Genomic DNA, 21,781 nt, shown 5'->3' on the forward strand with positions numbered 1-21,781 from the left:
ATCAGCAAACGGACTGCCTCAACTCAGTGGTGCCCAAATGACTGTCCATGTGAAACCTCTAATTTAGCGCATTTATTAATGAATTCCGTGCAACCCGTTGTTGAACCGCTGATGATTAGTGGACCCATCCTAACCAGGAAACGCATGACGCAGGAGCCATTGTGTTTGTCTAGATGCGTCACCCTGATCACGGCTCGCTATTGTCCTCACCCGCCTCCATGCGTGGCCTTTTCCTCCTGTTACAGGGCTGCACGTGTATCAGTCGTATTCAGCAGGCCCGGGGGGAGGGGGGGGTGGGGAGGGGATTTCATTATCCAGATCCCAACGATGTGTTAGTAACAATGTGTCGATGTGATGCTTTCTGCAAGTGATGTCAGTAAAAGCTGCTGGAGAAGCCTGACAAAGGTCCCTGGGACATCGCTACATTACCGCGTTGCATTTATTCGGAGCCGCGGAGGGGGGAATTATTTCAGTTTCCCATCGACTGTGTGGGGGGCTTTCCACTCATTCACCCAGATTAACACACTTTCCCTGCGTTATTTCATGTTCCTCGTTTTAGTAGTACTCAACATTTCGCCCCCCCCCCCCCTCCAGTATACGGCTCTTGTTTGGAAACGATAAGTGTGCAGCTGTGGAGGGACGGCTGCAGAGAACGGGGATGCAAGGCCCGGGGAGCCTGAGTTAACAGCAGCCTCATGCGGCCGCAAATCTACCGGCGGTTCCACAAAAAACAGATGGGCCGCATTACCTGGGGTCCTGCTGTGATTGTTGCACAACTTTTAGAAACCAACACTGGCAACTCCATTTTAGCATGCATTCCCTGTCCTCTAAGGCCTTTCAAGGCCAGAGGTTAGGCAGGAGGTAACATAGTATCCATGTGGTCTTGTTCATTCATTTCTATTATTGTCCTCTGAGAAAATGTATGTATTTTACATGAATGCACAGCGCCTGAGCGAGGTCACCCCTTAAGGGGCCAAACCATTGCGTCACAACTTGGTGGAAACGTCACAACCTGTTGCACCTGTGCGCAGCTCACGTGTACACTAATTGTACACCTGCTGTCTTTTTCATCTTTTTGCACATGTGTTGATTCGTTATCGACCTACAAACATTACATCAGATATGGGTCTGTATTCAGAAGAAATGTAAACGCATAACCAGGTTTTATTGGTGTGCTGTTGTGGTTTCTTGTCACTTTGAGACGTTGCAGATTACACAGCAACATCTACACTCACCGGCCACTTTATTAGGTACCCCATGCTAGTAACGGGTTGGACCCCCTTTTGCCTTCAGAACTGCCTCAATTCTTTGTGGCATAGATTCAACAAGGTGCTGGAAGCATTCCTCAGGGAGTTTGGTCCATATTGACATGATGGCATCACACAGTTGCCGCAGATTTGTCGGCTGCACATCCATGATGCGAATCTCCCGTTCCACCACATCCCAAAGATGCTCTATTGGATTGAGATCTGGTGATTGTGGAGGCCATTCGAGTACAGCCAACTCATTGTCATGTTCAAGAAACCAGTCTGAGATGATTCCAGCTTTATGACATGGCGCATTATCCTGCTGAAAGTAGCCATCAGAAGTTGGGTACATTGTGGTCATAAAGGGATGGACATGGTCAGCAACAATACTCAGGTAGGCTGTGGCGTTGCAACGATGCTTAATTGGTACCAAGGGGCCCAAAGAGTGCCAAGAAAATATTCCCCACACCATGACACCACCACCACCAGCCTGAACCGTTGATACAAGGCAGGATGGATCCATGCTTTCATGTTGTAGACGCCAAATTCTGACCCTACCATCCGAATGTCGCAGCAGAAATCGAGACTCATCAGACCAGGCAACGTTTTTCCAATCTTCTATTGTCCAATTTCGATGAGCTTGTGCAAATTGTAGCCTCAGTTTCCTGTTCTTAGCTGAAAGGAGTGGCACCCGGTGTGGTCTTCTGCTGCTGTAGCCCATCTGCCTCAAAGTTCGACGTACTGTGCGTTCAGAGATGCTCTTATGCCCACCTTGGTTGTAACGGGTGGTTATTTGAGTCACTGTTGCCCTTCTATCAGCTCGAACCAGTCTGGCCATTCTCCTCTGACCTCTGGCATCAACAAGGCATTTCCGCCCACAGAACTGCCGCTCACTGGATGTTTTTTCTTTTTCGGACCATTCTCTGTAAACCCTAGAGATGGTTGTGCGTGAAAATCCCAGTAGATTAGCAGTTTCTGAAATACTCAGACCAGCCCTTCTGGCACCAACAATCATGCCACGTTCAAAGTCACTCAAATCACCTTTCTTCCCCATACTGATGCTCGGTTTGAACTGCAGGAGATTGTCTTGACAATGTCTACATGCCTAAATGCACTGAGTTGCCGCCATGTGATTGGCTGCTTAGAAATTAAGTGTTAACGAGCAGTTGGACAGGTGTACCTAATAAAGTGGCCGGTGAGTGTACATAACCGTCAATCATGTGTTATATACGTTTTTATTCAGTAATCATTTCTTTCCTTGATCTATTTTTGGGTATTATTTTGAAACCACCACTTTTCAACGTCCGTCACCCGTCATCGAAACAAAGCCACAAAGTTAAACTGCTCCCTCTGCACAATTCACAAAGTAAGAAAGTAAGGCTCTACTTCCACATTCCAACTGCGATGCAGAAGAAAAAAACGCTTGTACGGCACGGCTCTGAGTTCACATTCTGTAATACTCTGAATCATCTGTTGATTGGCATCGCACAGCAGCAGGAACCATACCTTCTGCACTGTAACGATGGTCATTTCGACGCAGCAGAGGTATTGCTCACAATGGAAGGGCAATGACGTTCTGAACTTTTCAGAAAAAGAAAATTCCCCCAGCCAGCACACTTCTTGACCTGAGGTGACTGTCGGAGCAGGTAATGAAAGAGGACAATGTTTTAATACAGAAAGGGTTCTGCCCTGGTGTGACAGGCCCCACCGACAAGAAAGAAGCCAAGGAAGTAATCTGTTAAGCCTATTTCTTCTCCTTCTTGTCCCGTTGTGGGCGTGGCGTTCATGCATTACACTCTGTAATACATTATGGTCCCCATTGGTCGGAAAAAGACAAAGGATGTGCATGCCCGCTGTCTCAATAGTTCGCCATTAGATTTAATGAAGCAACATTTGGATTGCGTCGAGATCCTGGTCAGGCTGTGTCGGGGCAAACAACGAGGAAGGCCACAAAGAACTTCTGAATGTCCCACAGAGGTGTCGTCCTTATGTTTGCCCTCCTTCTTTCAAGTAGCAAACACACTGGGACTCTGTATCATTGCATGTAATATTCATAATGTGATACTCAAACTGCTGTAGAGGTGACTGTTGGAGCCAATGTGCTCCACAGTGTGTGTGTGCTGTTTCGTTTTCAAATTAGATCTAGAGAGGAACAGATCCATCTCGTGATTTTAACACGCCATCAAGCACGCGGCGCTGTACTTACCGGAGTTGGGTTCTACAGAGAAATACGGTTGCCCCTCCAGTATGCTGTAGACCAGTTTAGCGCTGTTCCCGTACACCGGATCATCGGCATCTGTTGCTGTTACCCGGGTAACCGGGGTACCTGTGGGGCAGAAAGACAGAGTCCGGAACTGTAACTCTATAGGCAATCATCTCTACATAGCTGTGCCAATCAGGATGATATCTTTCCACGCTCCTTGGGGTTGATTTTTTAAAGAAAAAAAAAATACTGTGGCATCTGGAACACAATTGCTTCACAGCTCACAATGCAATGCTGCTTGCATTCTTTGAGATATCAGCAGTGTGTGTATGTGTGAATCTTTTTTTACAGTGAGGTACAGAAGAGAGGGCAGCTGGACAAAGTGGTTTATTTCCTCAAAACAATAGATGTAATATTACATTTATGCAAACCACAGAGGATTTGCCTCTACTTCGTGTGGACTTTTATGCATACTAGCAGACCGAGATACATAATAAAACAGGCAATGCGAGCGACATAGTACCTTGAGCAACAACATGACCCTCAGCTCACCCTTTCATTTCCATGTGTGTCAAAGAACTGTGGTGGTTTTTCGCCAGGGATGAGGATCAGACTAATGAAGACAGCTTTTATTTAAGTTTATTTCTAAAACTGTGTCATTAGTCGAGTGGGAGCATGTCGAGCTGTGCGCGTTTCAACCCAGTGAAATCGGATGAGAGAGCGAGGATGGAACCTTTTCGTCACATGTTTGTAAAATGGTTTTCCGCCTAACTGAGCATCACCTGTCATTGGAGTGTTGGTTAGCCGATTAGCCTTAGTGTTATTCGAATTTCCATTGGACATGTTAGCTAAGGTGCTAATCACTAGACACAAATGTGTCACACACTCTTTACAAGCCAGCAGGGATGGAAAAGTAATCTGAGTCGACCACGTCTTACCTGAAGAGTAGAGGACTAAAGGTTTTAGTGTTGTTGAAGGTCATGGCCAAGGACAAGTAAACCAAGGTGTTTGAGCCACGTCCCTTGGAGCAAACGCTCTGCCGTAGCGGACAAAGAAAGGACTTCTACAAAGACTTTGTCCAATTAAAAGTTGGACTATGATAATGTAATGAACATGTGCTATTGTATCTTTAAAATGCTCATTGGGTATCATCATTCCTTTAACCCTCCTGTTATTTCCTAGGTAAATCTGACCCGTTTCAGAGTTTTAAAATCAAGGAAAAATATTTTCTGAATGAAACCTATTCTGCATGCCTTAATTAGTTCAATCAACGTAAAAAACAAAATAAACATGTGTTTCTTACCCCCCCTGCAAGTTTATATAACATAGATGGTGCTCTGGTCAAAATACACAGATACTATTTTGACTTTCCCACAGGAAAACTGCACTCACGCTTAGCAGGGGGGGGGGGAGAAACATAGTAAAGGGTTCCTTGGGAGTCCTACCAACATCACACTCTGCACTCTGATACCGAGAGCAGCAGCTTTCAATAGAACAACATGAGCAACAGAGAAGGAGGGGACGACAGCCCTGGAGGCTCTGGTGCTCATCCTCGATCACAATAGTGATAAAGAGGAGGATGTTTGTGAGGATGGTGAAGATCATGGCTCATTGGACTGGGTTTCGAGTTAGCGGGTCCATGACCCGAGCAGCAGAGGTGTGTCATCTCGGTTTATCTACATCACACTGAAAGGTTTTTTTTTAAATTTAAAATAAAAAAAAGTATGGTAGACTATTGCAATTTGATTTGCATTAAACTGTGAACTGTGATCCATTGAGGTGTGCATTACTCCATTCCACAAAATACTGTTTGAATTGTTAGTACGGGTGATGAGGTACAAACTATATTTATTAGGATTATTTTGTTTCTAGCAACTTTTGGATGATTAAACATCCACCAAGTCAAATTGACCAGGGAACATTACAGGAGGGTGCTTAGCACTGGAGCAATTAGCCGTCACCTTCACGCCAACAGTACGAAATGTAGCAGAAGTGGTGTCCTTTATCCGATCGGCTCTATGAGCTTTGTAGGAAATGTGCAAAAAGGTCTTTCATAAATACACCAGCTTTGCCGAACGCTCAAGGCGAAACACGAAAACAGATTAGTGACAATTCAATCCACGGCTCCATTATGAGGTATCGGGGAGAAAATGCATTGAGAAACTGAATGCAAAGAGACTATTCAAGCAATTAAACTCATTTTAATTCACAGTGACCCAGCTCCTCATCCGTCTCAGTGTGATGGAGTATGTGCGTGGGAGAGGGGGGAGAGAAAGAAGCTGACGCGCTGACAGCGAGCATCCAGGCCGGCAGGAAGCTACAGATGGTATGCTAATTGTTTCTGTGAGAGATGTTTAAAGGTGTCCTGACAACAAAGGGAGGCGTCCCCGGTCGCAGGCGGCACAGGTCCCGCCACTGGCGCCAGCGTCTGTCCGCTGCAGATGAAAAGGCCTGTAGTGAAGACCTTCCGGCGAGTTTTTGGCTCAGACATTCGTGATTCGGAGGTTTCGGTCATGAATAAACAACGTGAATATAATAAAGTGCCAGATGTTTTTGGAAACGAAATCCCTGCCCATCCTGGGCATCTGTTCGCTAACGGACGGCTGCCTCTACAAGCATCCGAGACAACCTCCATCCGACCTGCCGACCAATGTGCAGCACGGGGATGACTCTGCCCGCCACAAAGCGCCACCGCAAGGCCACGCCACTTAGTTCGAAGGTGGGAAGGGCTGCAGAGGTACGCAATCAAAAGCCTTCAATGAAAAAGTGTGTCCAGACTTTTGACTGGTACTGGAGTTTTTATGAAATAGTATAGTATTTTGTCTACTCAGTGGCATTGCAACGAGTCCAATGCACTACAGTTGCTGTAGTTTTTCTCTCCTTTGAGCCAAAGGGAACAGAAAGTCTCTTTTCCTATGTTCATTCTGGTCCTGCAGCACCAATTTCAGATACATTTATAAAAAAACACCATCCATCAAGTGAAATACGTCTGTGTGATACATCCATTCAAATAGTTCAAAAAGAACTCATGGGAATACAGCTTTTATGCCCATTCCCAATAATTCAACTCCAAGGGCATTTCAAGAGAGCACCAAACCAAAGATGTATCTCAGGCCAGTGTGGTTTTCTTGCCCATTTATGACATCAGCTACACGAGCCAGCCATTGATTAATAGTCCTCGCCGCAGTCTGTGGTCTTGTAACAGCAAAACAAAGCAAAAGCCACCTTTGCACTCTAACTGGAGTAGCAGTTTCAATGTGGCAACCCAATTATTTCACAGTGAGCGAGCCTCAAGTGGTCCCCCGAGACAGAGGTGTTCGAGTAATTCGCAGTCTTATGATGACCTGTGCTTTTGTGTTGCCGGAGCTTATTTTGTAAATTCCGTAGCACTTGTTACACCCCATGCCTTTTTTGCAGCTTTAAGGTCACAACAGATCATTGAGCGCTCTCTTTCTTCGCCTTGTTCCCTGCGTGCTGCAACAAACGCGGGCAGAAGAAAGTCTTTCCATGGATCCACTACCCCTCTGCACGCGCTCAATTCACTTCAATTCAGTGCGAGGTTATCCGTGTGCTATCCGCAGACACCACTCAGAAAGGCCGCTAGGAGCGACTTTCTAAAAACACGTTAAGATAAGTCGAAACATTTTAAAATAAAGGGGTAGACCAGAACGTAAGGCAGCATCTCACGGATGTGTGCAGTTATCCAAATCGGTGTACTCACGCAGAGGCAAATTATATTATGTGCCACAGGCGTTTGCTAATTGTCAAACGAGCAAAATTGAGAGACAGCTAAAGAAATTGCTCCTCCTTCATTTCCAGAGTTACAGAGCCTTATCTGGCTTGGAGTTAAATTACTACTACACAGGGAGAAGGCAGCCATCAGCACACCGCTAATAATGAAAAGTACCTTCGTGGGGGGAGTCGAGGGTGTGGGTGTGGGGGAGCGAAAAAAAGAAAAATCTTCATAAAAACAGTGGAACCGGTGAAGCATGAAATGGCTCCCTCTTTCTTCCTCTCCCACAGGGGTAAAATGCTCCTCACCAGCCCCGATAAAAAAAAAAAGGGATTAGGAAAGCCAGTGTTTTGGTCCTGTTTCAAATCAGTGCAGATTAGCTTGTCCTTCCCCCTGATAATTTAGAATGAGACACCGCAGGAATGGATGCGGCTTGTAGGGCCGCAGAAACTCAATTGTAAGGGGGGGGGAAAGTGTTGTCTCTGGCTTTTATTTGAAGGCCTGTAGCATTGTAAGCGATTACAAAAATAACAACACAAAACAGCAAAACACCTGAAGTTACACGGATGGAAGAAAAAAAAATAGAGGAATGGTTGCTAAAAACTAAACGGTGCAGGCAGGACTGAGGTGCGTTTTAAACCTTAACCTTTGGAAATGTTCCCTCAGAATGCATCTGACGTCCTGCGCGCACAACTGCTCTTGCACCTTTTTTATTTTTTCACCTGAAAAGTGTTACTTACACAGCGTTCATGGTCAAAGCTGTTAGTGGAAATAGGTGCACACATGCTACTTCCTGTCTAAATGGGATTGTCTCTCACTTTCCCCCCCTCGGCTGTCGAGCAAATGCCGGACACTGAGAGATTACAAATAAGTGTTCTCGGGGACAGCAAATCCCCCCCTTTTTGTTGCTTTCGGGGCAGCGGCCTGCGGTGTGACACGTGTTAATTACACATCAAGCCCCGGACGGAGGTTACGCTCGTTCCTGTGGGAGCTCGCTCAACACGTCGCGTCACCGAATTTCCCAGGATTCAAAGCAACGTCATTAATTCAGATACACATGATGTTCAAAGCCCGGTCATTATCCCGAAGATACAGCTGTAGTTTTATTGTTGTGGTTTCTAGGCCCCGCCCCCAGAATGAAGTATGGCACACACTTCCTATTTACTCCTGTAAACTGGCTCTGTGATAGGAAATCAATAGGAATCTTCCTTGAACCAGAGAGGGGACGAATTGGGGGGGGATGCGGCCCAGTGTGACACAATATGGCTGTGGACGGACTTTGAAGCTTATTCCTGTAACATATAATCCCCCCCAGCACAGCTTCATTTGTGACGCCTGCTTATTTCCTTTAGAATTTTCGCCGAGAATAATCAAGCAGTGGAAGGTCGAACAGATGTAGCTGTGAGTCTCAGCACCCACTGTACCCTGTATAGCTGGAAAGCACTTTGTTTGCAGCTCCATCCACACATTTCAATGAGCCCGACTAGAGGTTTGTTTATACTACATAACCTCTGCAGATGGAAAGCAATATGATCACGAAAAAAGCTCAACGAGCTGATGTTGTATTAAATAGTGAGACCATGAAGTCAACTAGTTGTAAAGCAACCTCCTCCATTTCACGGTAGGGATGTTATTAGCTGCAGGCTCTTCAAAAATCTATTGATATTTCATCTTATTCAAACAAGCCATGTAAAAAAAACGGGTCAAGGACAAAACATATTTTAATGACACCATAGTTGAATATATTCAACAATTTTTACAACAATTTTTTTAATGTTCTGTCTTTGTCAGATGTAGTAGGCTCTTTATAGAAAAAAAATATATTTTTGACAGGGGGAACAGGGCGGGTACTCCAAAAGCCAGACCAAGACACACAACACATACTCATCGGGTATCAGATCCACTCCTTCACAATAAAACCACTTAATATTTGTATTTCACATGTTGTGTGTTTTTATTCATGCCCCTTTCCTGTGTCAATGCCTTGAATGCAAGTGAAAAGTTACTGTACAAAAAAAACTTTCTCACACTAAACTAAAAAAATATATATTTTGAAGGTGATCAAACATGAGCTGCTTATCCTTATCACCCAGCATTCACCCTCAGCATGCTTAAAACAACTCAGAAAACCGCACCACGGGGAAGCACTTGGAGCTCAGGTACCATCACACCTATAATCACTCAAAAAAAGGTCCCGTTGCAGTTCACTTACTATCGCTGGCATTCTAGACTACACCTCCGTATCCCTGCGTCCAACAAGAAGTGTTGGCCGTGTGACATCTCAGCTCGCTGGTCGGCCTGGACCGGCTCGAAAGCGTGAAGGGCAGAAGACAGGGGGCATCCATATGTATGCGAGCACTGAGCCATACCGAAGGGGATCCCACTGAGGCGTGGGGAGAGCTGTGGGCCGCGTGAGGCGTGGGGTACCGGTGCCCTGCTGTGAGCCCTACCCGGGTAAAACAATACTGTTTATGTCTGACTGGCTTTACACTGCGGGGGAGGACAGAGAGGGAGAGTGAAATGGAGAAAGGGGCAATGGTGTGAATGGCAGCACAGAAATCATGGTGGTATACCGAAAATATACTGTTATGTTTAAGATATGTACAAAGCAAATGGAATTCTAATGTTTCTCTAAAACCATTTTAGTCGACATATTGTCATTCTCAAATACTTTCTACTGGTCCCAGGAACAAGTGTGAAGCGTTAGTGTACAGTTTAGTGTCACTGTCTTCTGTTGAAAATGACTTGTAGTCACTCTAAAGAGGCAATTGTGGCAAAGCAGGGTTAAAAAAAAGCATAGTGAAAGTACAGTCCATTTACTGCCTCCTATTGTCAACATATTAGAAACTAAACAATGAAACTAATGGAAGAGACCTTGGTTGGAAGTGATGAGATGGCTTTATGCTTCACTATATAACCTGGAAGGCTCTAGGAAAGGTAAAGTTCTGTTTTCTCAATGTATTTTGATGCAATATCAACAGTGTTGTGGGATCATGTGTCAGTGTTGAGAGCTTGTTGCCTTCAGCAGGTCGCCTTCGTGCACTTTTCCTACAATATCCTTTGTCACAGCCTATTGGAAACACCCCCAAATTCCATCTGACGCTCAGACCTTCAGTATGGAAATAGATTGAAAGATTTATTTGAGTTCTGGGCATCTTGCAATGGTAGCCCCTGTCATCCCGGTGAGAATGGGTGAGTGACATGTAGTGTAAATGCTATGATAACCAATTCACCACTTGCACTCACTGCGAGTTTTACTGCTATTGTACACTTATCCATTTCAATACATACCCTCAAATGTTTCTATTCCACACGTTTACCCTGAACCCGAACACTCCAAATAGTGGTAGTCTAAGAAGCAGAAAGATACCTGAGCCTCTAACCAGCACTATAGTCTTTCATGCGCTCAGGTAAATGTCTTGTCACAGCTTGTGACCTTGTCTTGAAAAAAGAAAATTCTCAGACAATTGCATTTCTCTCTACCTGGAACAATGTAGTTACAATTAATAAAACCGAATTCCTTGACCGTGAAGTGAAATGATTGGGTGTGGAAAAGAAGCTGACTGTTGTTCATAAATGTCTCACCTGTGAGCATTTGTCTGACCACTGTCGACCGTGGCGTGTGATGGAGTGTGCTAGTTGTGTGCTCCCTTGTCAAAGCCTGTCTGCTGGCCAGTAAATAAGGGTCGGCTCTCATAACAGTCACTTCCCTCACAGCGCCACGGCGGACTAATGTAATGAACCCAAGCATAGTGAAAATGTAATAAGGCATCCCATGGCAATGACTGTTTAAATGAGTCCAGCCTTCACTTAGCGTTTGCGCCCCGTCCCCACCCTGCTTTTCTAGGTCAGAATTACGGCTAGCCAAACCCTTCTTTTTTTTTCTTCTAAAATGGCTGGTCCGTCCCCTGACAGCGTCCCGTTGCGCTGACAGGAAAGTGATTATGTATTGATCACTATCACATAGACACCAGTGTTGCTCTCTCTGCTGTCACTGGGCAGAGAGGATAATAGCTCATGATCAGACAGAAGGACTGACAGCCCATCTCTCCGGGCCGCGCCGCAAGCACTATTTTCGGACAGTACCGACCTCTTCAATTGAAATGCGCGCGCACGTCTGGGGGTTAGGGGGGGGGGGGACAACGCAAGAATTAAGAGGCGATTAACTCCACGAGGCGGGGTATCGTCAGATGCAAAAGTGCCGTAGCGTGGCGAGCCAAAGCTCTCGATAACACAGAAACGATTGTAACGAGGTGGAGAAAACAAGCGTGTCGATGCGTCCTTTCATCCATCCATCCAACCCCCTCTCCGTCTATTCCCTCTCGGAGGAGAAGATGACACACTTGGAGCAATGCCAGCGGATTTTTTCCTACAGTGCTCAGGCACAGTGTGGGATTTTCCTCGCGTACAGATGGACATTTACGGCAACGGCACAGATGGGCATTAAGGGAAACCCTTAAACAAACTGCATAAATGCGCTCATAAACAACTGGCCCTTTTTGTCTCATTTTCTAAAGCAGCCTCAACCCCCCCCCCCACACAACCCTCTCATTTGTCACCATTTTGCACCAACACTCACACGATCTACAGTCTGACTAAAAGCGGTGGCTCTCCTCCGCGCCGCGAAGACGTAAGCGTTTCGGCACAGTAAAGTCTTTTCCAAGCCAGGGAAAATACGGCCTCTCTCTCCTCCCATTAGTCTTCATAACAGAACTAATACATACTCATGCTAAAGTGTGTGTTTCAGCAGCTGAGCAACCGGCGCAAATAAATAAAGGAACACCCTCCGGATGCCCGAAAAGATGGGGATATATGTGCTCCTATCGGGGCAACTTTTCAAAATGAGACCAAATACAAGTTGGGCTGAAGAGGAAGGCTCACAACGGGAACATAAAAACATTTCTTGAAGATAAGATATGGTTGTCAGCATCCAAGACGCTGGTCCCAAGAGCTGGCGCCCCGGATAAGGGACGCTGCACTTTTGAAGAGTAAGGGGATCACAACACTTAAGCACTTACGTTGTCATCGTTGCGTACAATTACAAGTCTTTCACGAGACAGAGAGGGAGCCGTCACAGAGGAACGGAGAAGGCGCGTGTGTGTGTGTCTGTGCGCACATGACATGAAGGAGCCGGCTTCAGAGACTGCCGCCTCGACAAGCCGTTTACGGGAGCGGCAGTAACAAAATAATTAAGAGGGTCCTTTGTTCTCCACCGATGGCCGTGACATACGCCGCCATTTTAAAAGGTTGTGTCATTGATTCACTTTAATTAGTCCACGGGAAACGTGTGCGACACGCAGATAGAGTTCGGGACGGAGAGTGAAGGACGGAAAATTGGCCACTTCACATGTTTAATTGCTCCCAGGGCATTTACAATACCGAGGTAATAACAAAGAATAAAGGCAAAGTATATTTTCTAATGAACAACTTTATCACGGGTAAATGAACAAAATGTTGCTTAATTTGAGCACTCTGCCACGGGGGCGACAGTGTTTAATGTGAATTATGCTTCCTCAATGAAAAAAGGAATAAAAAACAAACAAAAAAAAAAACAAGTTTCAGCACATTGCAGAACCGCGGGTTGCAAAGGATCTTGCGGTTTAATACATTTTTAACACACTACGTCAGCTCCAGTCCCTGGGAGTGGTAAGCCAGAGATCAAAGTTACTACTTAACCAGAAATGAATTACTCGTGTAAACACGGTAGCCGAAAATGCCCTTAACGAGGCATGGAGCCCAACACCGTTCCAGCCGAGCTGCTCAGTAGCCAACGGTACCCAACCCGCCACTGTGCGTGTGTGCTTTTGTTAGGGAGTTTCTATGTGTGACTAATGACACAACTAGTAGAAGTAATGAAACCGATGTAGATACGAGGAGGAGACCAGGAGTGAGTCTGTGTCTGGGGGGGGGGGGGAGATCTGGTTTAACCGAAAGCTGTGTAGCGCTCCTGCTGCTTTGACTAGGCTCTTAGGAGCACCAAATGCCATCGGTACCATTTAAGGCCGCATCAGTGTTGAGAAAAACGAGAACGGGAGATATCTCAGTGAACTTCATCTGACAGACAGCTCTGTGCGATACGGGTGAAGGCCTTTTTGATCCATGATGAGACCTAATCAGAGGAAAATCGACAGAGAGCGATTTATATTTTCACCACAATGAGGTACTTCTATCATGGGGTGCTTTCTTTTATTTTTTGTTTAATCTGCACATCATAAAACGGTATAGATGTTTTCGGTGCTCAACCAACCATGCTGTGCGGATCAGACATACCAACACATGATGGTACTCACTACAAAACTCAACATCTCAGGAACGTTTCATTAAATTGGGCACAAACGTCCACTTTGACTCAAGCATGAAGTGTTTTGAATTTCGTGTTCAAGGTCACTGTGACCCCAAAGGACAATTTTTTGCCAAATGTCTACTCGTACCATTTAAAAGCAGCAGTGACAGACTTTTTTTATTGGAATAAGAATGATTGGATTTGGAGCTGATATGAAGGTAAACTGAAGAGAGTGGTTGGCGGAGGGATAAGCGAGAGGCAGTTATTGTAGTTGTGTTTGAATATTTAGAATATTCCCAGGCCAGTATCTTTCATTCTTTGTTGCAATGCTCCCAGTGTGTAAATGCCTTTTTCTGACTGAAATGTAGAGGCCTGGAAAAAGTCATGTCGTGATTCGCATGCACTAAACTGGATGCAGATATTTCTTTAATTAGGTTTCAGTGACTGATGGTCATCAAATCTGACCATCGTACTCGTTGATGAATAACAACTAAGATGCATTGTATAAAAAACGTACTTCATTGGTGCGTTTTTTTTTCTCCAGCCATCTGAAACAAGGTGATTTCATGATCTTTTATCCTTCTCCCCGTGGGCTATTTGCACGTTGTGACGTCACAGCACAAAGAAAAAAGGCGCCTGATCGTTGTCATCCATCCGTCAGCAACGACTCCCCCAAGCAGTGTGAAACGCGCTCCGTCTATGACACACGCTATATTCTGACTCCCTGCAGAAACGTAATGATAAAAGAAAAAAAGAAATATACACACATTGTGAGCGCGCGAGCATCCCAAATAACCCCCCCGGTAATTGGTCTCCGAGCAGCGCGTGACAGAGGTCCTCCACCTCAGACGCGTCCGCGCCAAAGCCACTGAACTGCGCTGAATGCGGCCACGCTGCGGTAAGTAATCCACTCTGTCATCCCACAGCCGTCGTGGAAAGGGGTTAAAACGGGCTTTTTCTTTTTCTCCCCCCCCAGAGGAATGTTGCAACGCGACCACCCCGTCTACGTGAGCGGCCACTGGATGTCTTCGTCAGCCGGTGAGGGCGGCGGCACGAGGCGCCACACTGCCTCGTGACAAGCCATCCATCACAGAGAGGAGAGCCGCGTGCCCGCCCCCCCTCCCTCCCTCCCCACACACACACCCACACAGGCGCGCACCACGGAGACAGACGCACTTACACTTGTTAACACGCCGACAGTCGTCAAGCACGGGCACACAGGATGCAAAAAAAAAAAAAAACACTTCAAATGGTGAGCAAACACCCTAACATGCCCCCCCCGCCGCCGAAACTCTCCAAGTGTGTGGCAGACGGATACAAAATAGTGTGTGTTAGAGGGAGGGGCAGAGGGGACGAGGGGGGGGGGGGGGGGCGACCAAAACGGTAGAATGTGGATTTACACCCCTGGTAATCCCAAGGTTTGTTTACACTCCCAGAAGTGAAGTGAAATTTTAAAGGGCCATCTCTGTAGCGTGCTGGAGAGCAGATTCACCCAATTACACAGCAGACCCCAGTGTGACATAGTAAACCTGCTGTAAGATTGACTGTGCGCCCGTGTGTGTGTGTGTGTGTGTGTGTGTGTGTGCGTGCACACCAGACTGTGACCGTGGTAAAGCCACAAACTGGCTAAATCCACACTGCGGCGTTGGGGAGAAATGCTGCAGAAACCACACCTGACTTTGGTCTCGCTCCGGTGTGAAATATGAACGTTTTAAAGTAAATGTCTGGAAAAGAAAGGAAAAAGGAAAAGGTTAAAAAAACTAAATCACAAAAGGCGACCCATGAATTCTGATGGCAAAATAAAGGCGCGGTGGCGGGGCACCCAGGTCTTTTATTGTATATTGTGCTTTCCCTGCTTGGCATCAGGCAGCTGAGGCGTGGCAGGGCTTTTCTTAATGGGGGGGGGGGGGGGGACATCAAGAGCAGGGCCTCGTCCGCACTGGAGATTTGATCCTTTCGCCTTATCGGCTTCTTTTTCCAACGACCTTGCTGCACAGGCTTTTATGTCTTCGCCTTTTATTCTCCGCCGGTGATTGGATGGGCCTCTCCAGACTTGTCTCAAATCTCTGCCACCTTGATGTCGTGTGTTCCAGTGCCATTTATGTAGCATTAACCGATCCTGCCTCCACTACAGGACGCCGCATGGGTTCCTTGTAGTAGCCACTTGGAGAGGTGCACACTCTGCTACTAAGACAGTCATGTAATTCTATTATTTATTTGCAATTAAATTAGTTCCACACTATACAAAATGCAGCTTTAAAGAGTTCAATTATGCCTTTCAATGGGATGCAATTGGTGCTTTTAATCTTAGGCGCTGATCGCTGGGTTCCTTCGGGGCCCAAATGGCAATGGTTAGTACCTCGGTCAATTAATAATGCATTCATGGAGGGGATGAGAGCACAGAGGATCCTGTTCTCGCAGTTCAACGCTGAAAATCACCTGGAGCATGAAACGGGAGCGCTGGCTCTATCGCACACACACCTACACACACACACATTTGTGTTGATTTTGGCTGCAGAGCTATACAGGGTAAAAATGTTCTTTGCTTTCTTTTCTTTTTTTCTTTTAAATAAGTGGGGATGACGCACCGCACAATAAACGATGGGGGGGGGGGGAGCAAAGACGGATTTAATGCCAAGCAGAAAAGTGCACACAGTAAAAGAGACCCTACAACGCCACATTAAATATATATATATATATATATATATATATACACAAGCCTCCTTCTTCAATAATGAATATGGTGAGCTCGTGCGCTAGAATGAATGCGTGTGAAAAAGCATCCAGGCTTCTTAGCAGATCTGAGTAAGCATTCGCCAAGTTGGAGGTGTGAAGGCGCCCCCTCGTCACTTGTGGCTCATAAGGCCACCTCACAATCCTTTGAAAACGGAACTCATCCATTAACGTGGAGTTAGAATTCTTAAATCATCAGAATTGATATCCTCTAGAATTTTAAGAACTAAGGGGTAAAATGAGAGTCATGTGATTTACAAGCCGACACAAATAAGTCACACGGTTCAGCGGGAGAGCAAAGACAAAGTGCTGTGAATCCCAGCTCAGTGTGTCATCTCGAGGGGGGGCGGGAAGCAATTAGTAAGTAAGTGTATGACTGAGGGTGGGAGGAATTGACTGTTTGAGAAGGGCTGCGTCTCCACTAGGAAAGCATGTCAAACGGGCCTAATGATTGACAGGGCGAGTCACACGTCTACCTCATAATAAAGACGCCGCCACCACAACATTTCCGCCATACCTTTTTGCCCAGTATATGCCGCTGCTTTGAAATTGTGACATGCTGTACATGGTGAAGCCGTATCCTTTGTGGCACTGGTGTAGTAGGAGGTCGGAGGTTAAAGGCCAGCTTATGGAAATCACTCGCGCTACACCGCTTCTGGGTCGGACTGTGGAACAACGACTGTTCCTATTTGCATTCACTCCCTGCGCCTGGGACGCAGCGTCGGAGGAGCTCCGGATATAGTACAGTACGCGCCGTGGTCAGTGCACACCAACGATGTGCTTCTTTTGACAGCCTGTTCTCTTTAGGGGGGGGTGGCGACTCGAATCCTTAGCCCTCACCCACTAGAACACCCTGGAGGTGTTAGTGGAGCACAGAGTTGGTTGTAATGGTTGTAGAATTAGACTCACTGTTTCAGAATGTTCTTGCCACTTTGAGTTTTGATTGGATTTATTAAAATGATTATGGAAGTCGTGTTTTTTTATCTCCTCTGCAAAAAAAAATAAGACACGATGTCATGACAGTAAATGTTCTGTTTTTCAAAACGAGCTGTTTTCAAATCTAAAAATAATGAACATATTCTGTGTTGATTTGGTTTCCAAATGTGGACACTTGTTATGAGGGGATTACAAATATATATTTTTTAATTTTAGTAAATGAATGGTGGTAATGGGGACTTCAAAACTAAAACAATTATTTTACAAGTAACCTTCATTAGAAAAAAATAAATAAAAAGGGAACTTGCATCATAGGGAGTGTGAGGTTAAGTAAAGTAGTGTGGTGAACAGAAGGTATTGAGTCACATGATGGGAATATTGTTCAGGGTTATGGGAGTAACTTAACAATATATTCTGATGCAATTACTAATTACATTTAAATACATTTATAAATGTACAAACATCTATAATTAACTAATTGCACCAGTTTCCGTTACTTCTGATTACCTTGATACCAAAATATGCAAATATTTATAGGATGAAAAGAAAACTGCTGATATTTTATCATTATTCAGCATGTAAAGCAGAGGAAGAGAAAATGAGCTGAGTGCTGTGCAAGATCCGCCATCCAGCTGCTGGCATCATCCAGGATCCATCCAATCATTTGGAAAATTACTCTTGCCGGATTTTAACTGGGAGCAGCAGCACTGCTCATTTAAATGATATAAAATAAAAAAGGTCCTTTTATTAGGTTTGTAAATTTAAAGCGGTGAATTAAATTTCATACAAACCATCTTTTCACGCTGGGATGCTTCTGCAAAAAAAAAAAACAAGCATCGTAATGATCTGGGAAGTTCAAACCATCCTGCTTTTTGATAACTTTCTGCGTATGTGAAACGTGAAACGTACGTCCCCTTTTGTGCTAGAAAAAAAAAACACCCTCTCATTGACTCGATTGAGTAAATGTTTCCAAACCTTTGACTGTGGTGTACTTTTTGTTTTTCTAAATGGGAGAAGCCAATGTTGTAAGGTGCCAAGGGAGGGTACAATACTTATTATTATTGATTAATCTCCTGTTTCTCACAAATATTCCATTCATTAAATCAATAATTTCATCAATAATTTTGTCAGAAATGCTCATACAAGTTTCCCGAAGAGCAAAACCTGTTGTTTGGACAAAACAACATTGAAGGAGCACATCCTTATCACTAAAAAGAGACCAAAATAGCTGCTATTCATTTCCTGTCGATCAACTAAAATCGATGGACCAAGTTTCAGCTCTAGTCACAATAAACTACTGTAGCATCGCCCCCCCCCCCTCCCCTTCAACCAGAGACTGCTAATTGACTCCACAGAGCTCTTGAGGGGATCAGCCCACCAGTGGCCATTGGAAGGCATCACGGTGTCCTCCTCTGGCTCACCACACCAGGATGAGGCCCCCTGCTGATAGGCAGGCTTCTGTGTCCTTGTTTTCACTCTCATTGACTAACTGACCTTGATAAAAAAATAAAATAAAAAAAAGATCAGTAGATCTTCTGTGTGACAGTACGACAGCGAAAGAGGAGTCTTACATGCAATGCAGGGCTTTGACAGGTACAACGACTTGTTCCGTCTAACATGGCATCCTGGTGAATATTTCCGTACTTAAAAAATGCAATCAGACAAATGAATTCAGATTGTAACCTTGGCTTCCCTCGTGTTCCATGTTGTACCAGTGTTGACCCTCTTGCGTGTAATCCATTTCTAATCATATCCAATGCGACGACCCAGATGGTGGCATATTTGTCGGCCCCCAGCTCCCCCGCATCCTTCGCCTCATCATTAGAGACAAAAGCAAGCGCACAGCACTTTGAATACGCCACACTCCCTCATTTACCTTCCCTTTTATGAGCCGTTTGTTTGTTATTTACTTGCTTTTTTTACATTTTTTTTCTTCTCTTGCTACTTCATCTGCAAGGCTTAAATGAAGAAAAAAAAAAGGGGCGGGGGGGGGGGGACAGTGTTGACGAGGAGAAAGCTGCTTTTTGTCCTTGGTCTAATTGAGAGTCTCTTCGCATTCTTCCCGTGGCCAAGGCGGCCAGGGCCGGCCAGGGGAGGGGAGGGGAGGGGAGGGGGGCGATCTCATGCAGATCACATTGAAGGGCTTCATTACCTAGAAGCCGGCTACTTTATCCGTCCCCCCCCCCCCTCAAGGGAAGAGCGAGAAGGGGCATTAGTGTGAGCGAAGGAGAGCGGTGAAGGGAGGATGGGCGAGGGAGACAAAAAAAAAAAAAACATTGAGTCTCCTGCGTGCTCGGGGGGGGGGGACCAGGGACACGCTACACCTGCACGGCGGCGCCTTTTAGGCCGCGCAACCCAGTGCCAACGCAGAGGAGGTGTTCGCTCCGAGGCTCACGTACGTGGAAGACCGCCCCAGGAGCCTTTAAAAAAAAAAAGGGTGATATTACTGTATCTGCACTGGTGACTGAGGACGCTCCCTGCATTCATTCTCAGGGATATTGGATAATAAATAACGCTTGATGAATTAGTAATACACGTTTGTGTGTGATAGCGAGCAGCTCGTGCGTGGCCCTCTGTTGTGTGTGCTGTTGTTGTTGTTTTACCACGGGGGATGTTCATCCGTTTTCTTCTTGTGTACAGTCGGCTTTGTTTTTAGCAATGCTGCTGGGCGAAGACAACCCGATGTGCACGGTAATGACACCGAAAGAAGGAGTCGCCCGGGTCATCGAGAGGTGACATCAACAGATGTGAATAAAAAAAAATAAAAAACGAGCCGACAAAGAAACCCACGCGTACTTGGACGTGCACGTGCACACAGGTGCACAGGTGCACGTGCTGTTGCCAAACGAGGTGAGATGGATGGGAGCAGCGGGTTATTTACAGAGAAACTCGGGCATGTCGGTTAAATCCTCTCTGCCCGCCCCCCCTTCCTCCCCATTAAGCATGTCCACAGTAAAGGGCAGGCTGGCACGCACACCGCCTGGCAGTTAGAGGGGGCCCGGGAGAGAGTGGCATTCTTGGCCCGGGGTTCACCGCTGTGACCCCAGCTCAGCTTGTGAGCCACCCACGTCCACCATTACCACCACCACCACAGAACCCCCCCCCCAAACCCCCAGTGTGCCGCGTCCCGGGCCCAGCCCCGGAGCCCGCTCGTCAGATGTGCCCCGGGCCCAGCACTGGCCCAGCACTCGCCCAGCTGCCCACCATGTTAAAGGGCCAGGGGCCCCCTGCCACTCTGTCCATCTGCCAAGCTGCAGAGCGGATTCTCGGATCAGAGAGAGGAGAGAGAGACACAAACAGCGAGCACACGCGCTCCCTCTGCTCAGAGCTCAACGGAGACCTGCCTGATCAAAAGATGCACAAAAAAATGTGCTTCTTTTCGCTCACGTGGGCTGCGCTGACCCCGAAATGCGGCTTGGGTTTATTCAAGTTAAACTGACACTTAATGGGTTCAGAATCAGACTTCTCAGGCACCGAGACGTGCGAATTCACTGTGAGACCAGCAGAGTGAAATACTATTTTTAGACGTATCAAAGGAAAGGGAATTTTATCAAACATCTGGCCCAAGTGGAGCGTGAAATACTTTAAAAATAACTCACCTTTCCCTGTATTGATCTGAAAAAGAAATAAGCGAAAAGCAATATGAATCAGCCTTAGATAAGAGAAAGCCACAGAGACAGATAGACTGAAATAGACAGATGGACACGTGCTGTGATCCAACATACAGCACAGTTTAATAACATGTGCCTTCATACAGGCTTCTGTATTCTGGGTAAAATCCCATTAAGATCCCAGTAGTGCGCTCCTCCGCTGTACGATAGAAGGTCCGCATCGTGCTCATTTCCATACGTCTCCCCCCCCTTTGATCGGGTCCGCTCATTCATCGTCCAAATCGGCACCGACAGGCCTCTACTTACGTTCCCAGCTGCCGGCGGTGACGCCAGCGTAATCAGAAACGTCATTAAGGCCCACGTGGTCGCCTGTGCCTGTTAGTCCTGTTCCCCCCCCGGAATAACTCGAAAAAATTCAAATCAACCACCAGGTAATCTATTAACGTCACTTCAATTTTACGTCGGCGCTCCAATTTTAGCGAGTCTCGAACGCGTTTGGCGGGGAGCAGGTATTTCGTTCTGCCGAGGGGGTTCCCGGGGAGCGCGGCCTGCGCGGGGAGGAGACGGGCCATCTGTCCACGCGTCCGTTCATTAATCGCCTCGGTAATGAAGCACCCCCTCGCAACCCCCCCGCCACACACACACACACACACGCAATCCGGCGAAACAACTTTCAACAAGTTTTATTTGCCCGTGTAGCAATTATTGTCATTCACACCCCCCCCCCTCGGCACAGGGAGGACGGTATGGCGACCTCCTCCTAATTACCTGGGGACTTTTTTCCCCCAAAAACGACATCGCCGCCCCCTTGTTAGCCGCAGAAGGGTGGCAGAACCTCCTAATTCCAGCATATGGTCGACAGAAGTCGTCGGCTTGTACTGGCCTTAAAGTCGAAGACCCCCATTAACAGGAAAAAGCGAAGTGTGCTAATCCCGGGGAGATCCGTGCGATCCGTGCAAATGAATTAGAATGGTGATCACGGCCAAGCTTTCAGAAAACAAGCTACAAACGCACTTTTAATTGAAGTCGCGGCGA

General features: G+C 46.3%; 1 protein-coding gene across 2 annotated transcripts in view; it reads right to left on the reverse strand.

The window, feature by feature from the left end:
• cdh8 (cadherin 8) overlaps window positions 1–21,781 on the reverse strand; it is an 80,583-nt gene that overhangs the window by 22,573 nt on the left and 36,229 nt on the right. For both annotated transcript variants that reach the window (XM_037488740.2, XM_037488731.2), the window contains exon 4: window positions 3,454–3,573. In XM_037488740.2, the coding sequence (XP_037344637.2) occupies window positions 3,454–3,573 (120 nt within the window). The remainder of the gene's footprint in view (window positions 1–3,453; window positions 3,574–21,781) is intronic.

This window comes from Pungitius pungitius, chromosome 4 (genome assembly GCF_949316345.1).
Source record: "Pungitius pungitius chromosome 4, fPunPun2.1, whole genome shotgun sequence".
In the NCBI taxonomy this organism is placed as follows: Eukaryota; Metazoa; Chordata; class Actinopteri; order Perciformes; family Gasterosteidae; genus Pungitius; species Pungitius pungitius.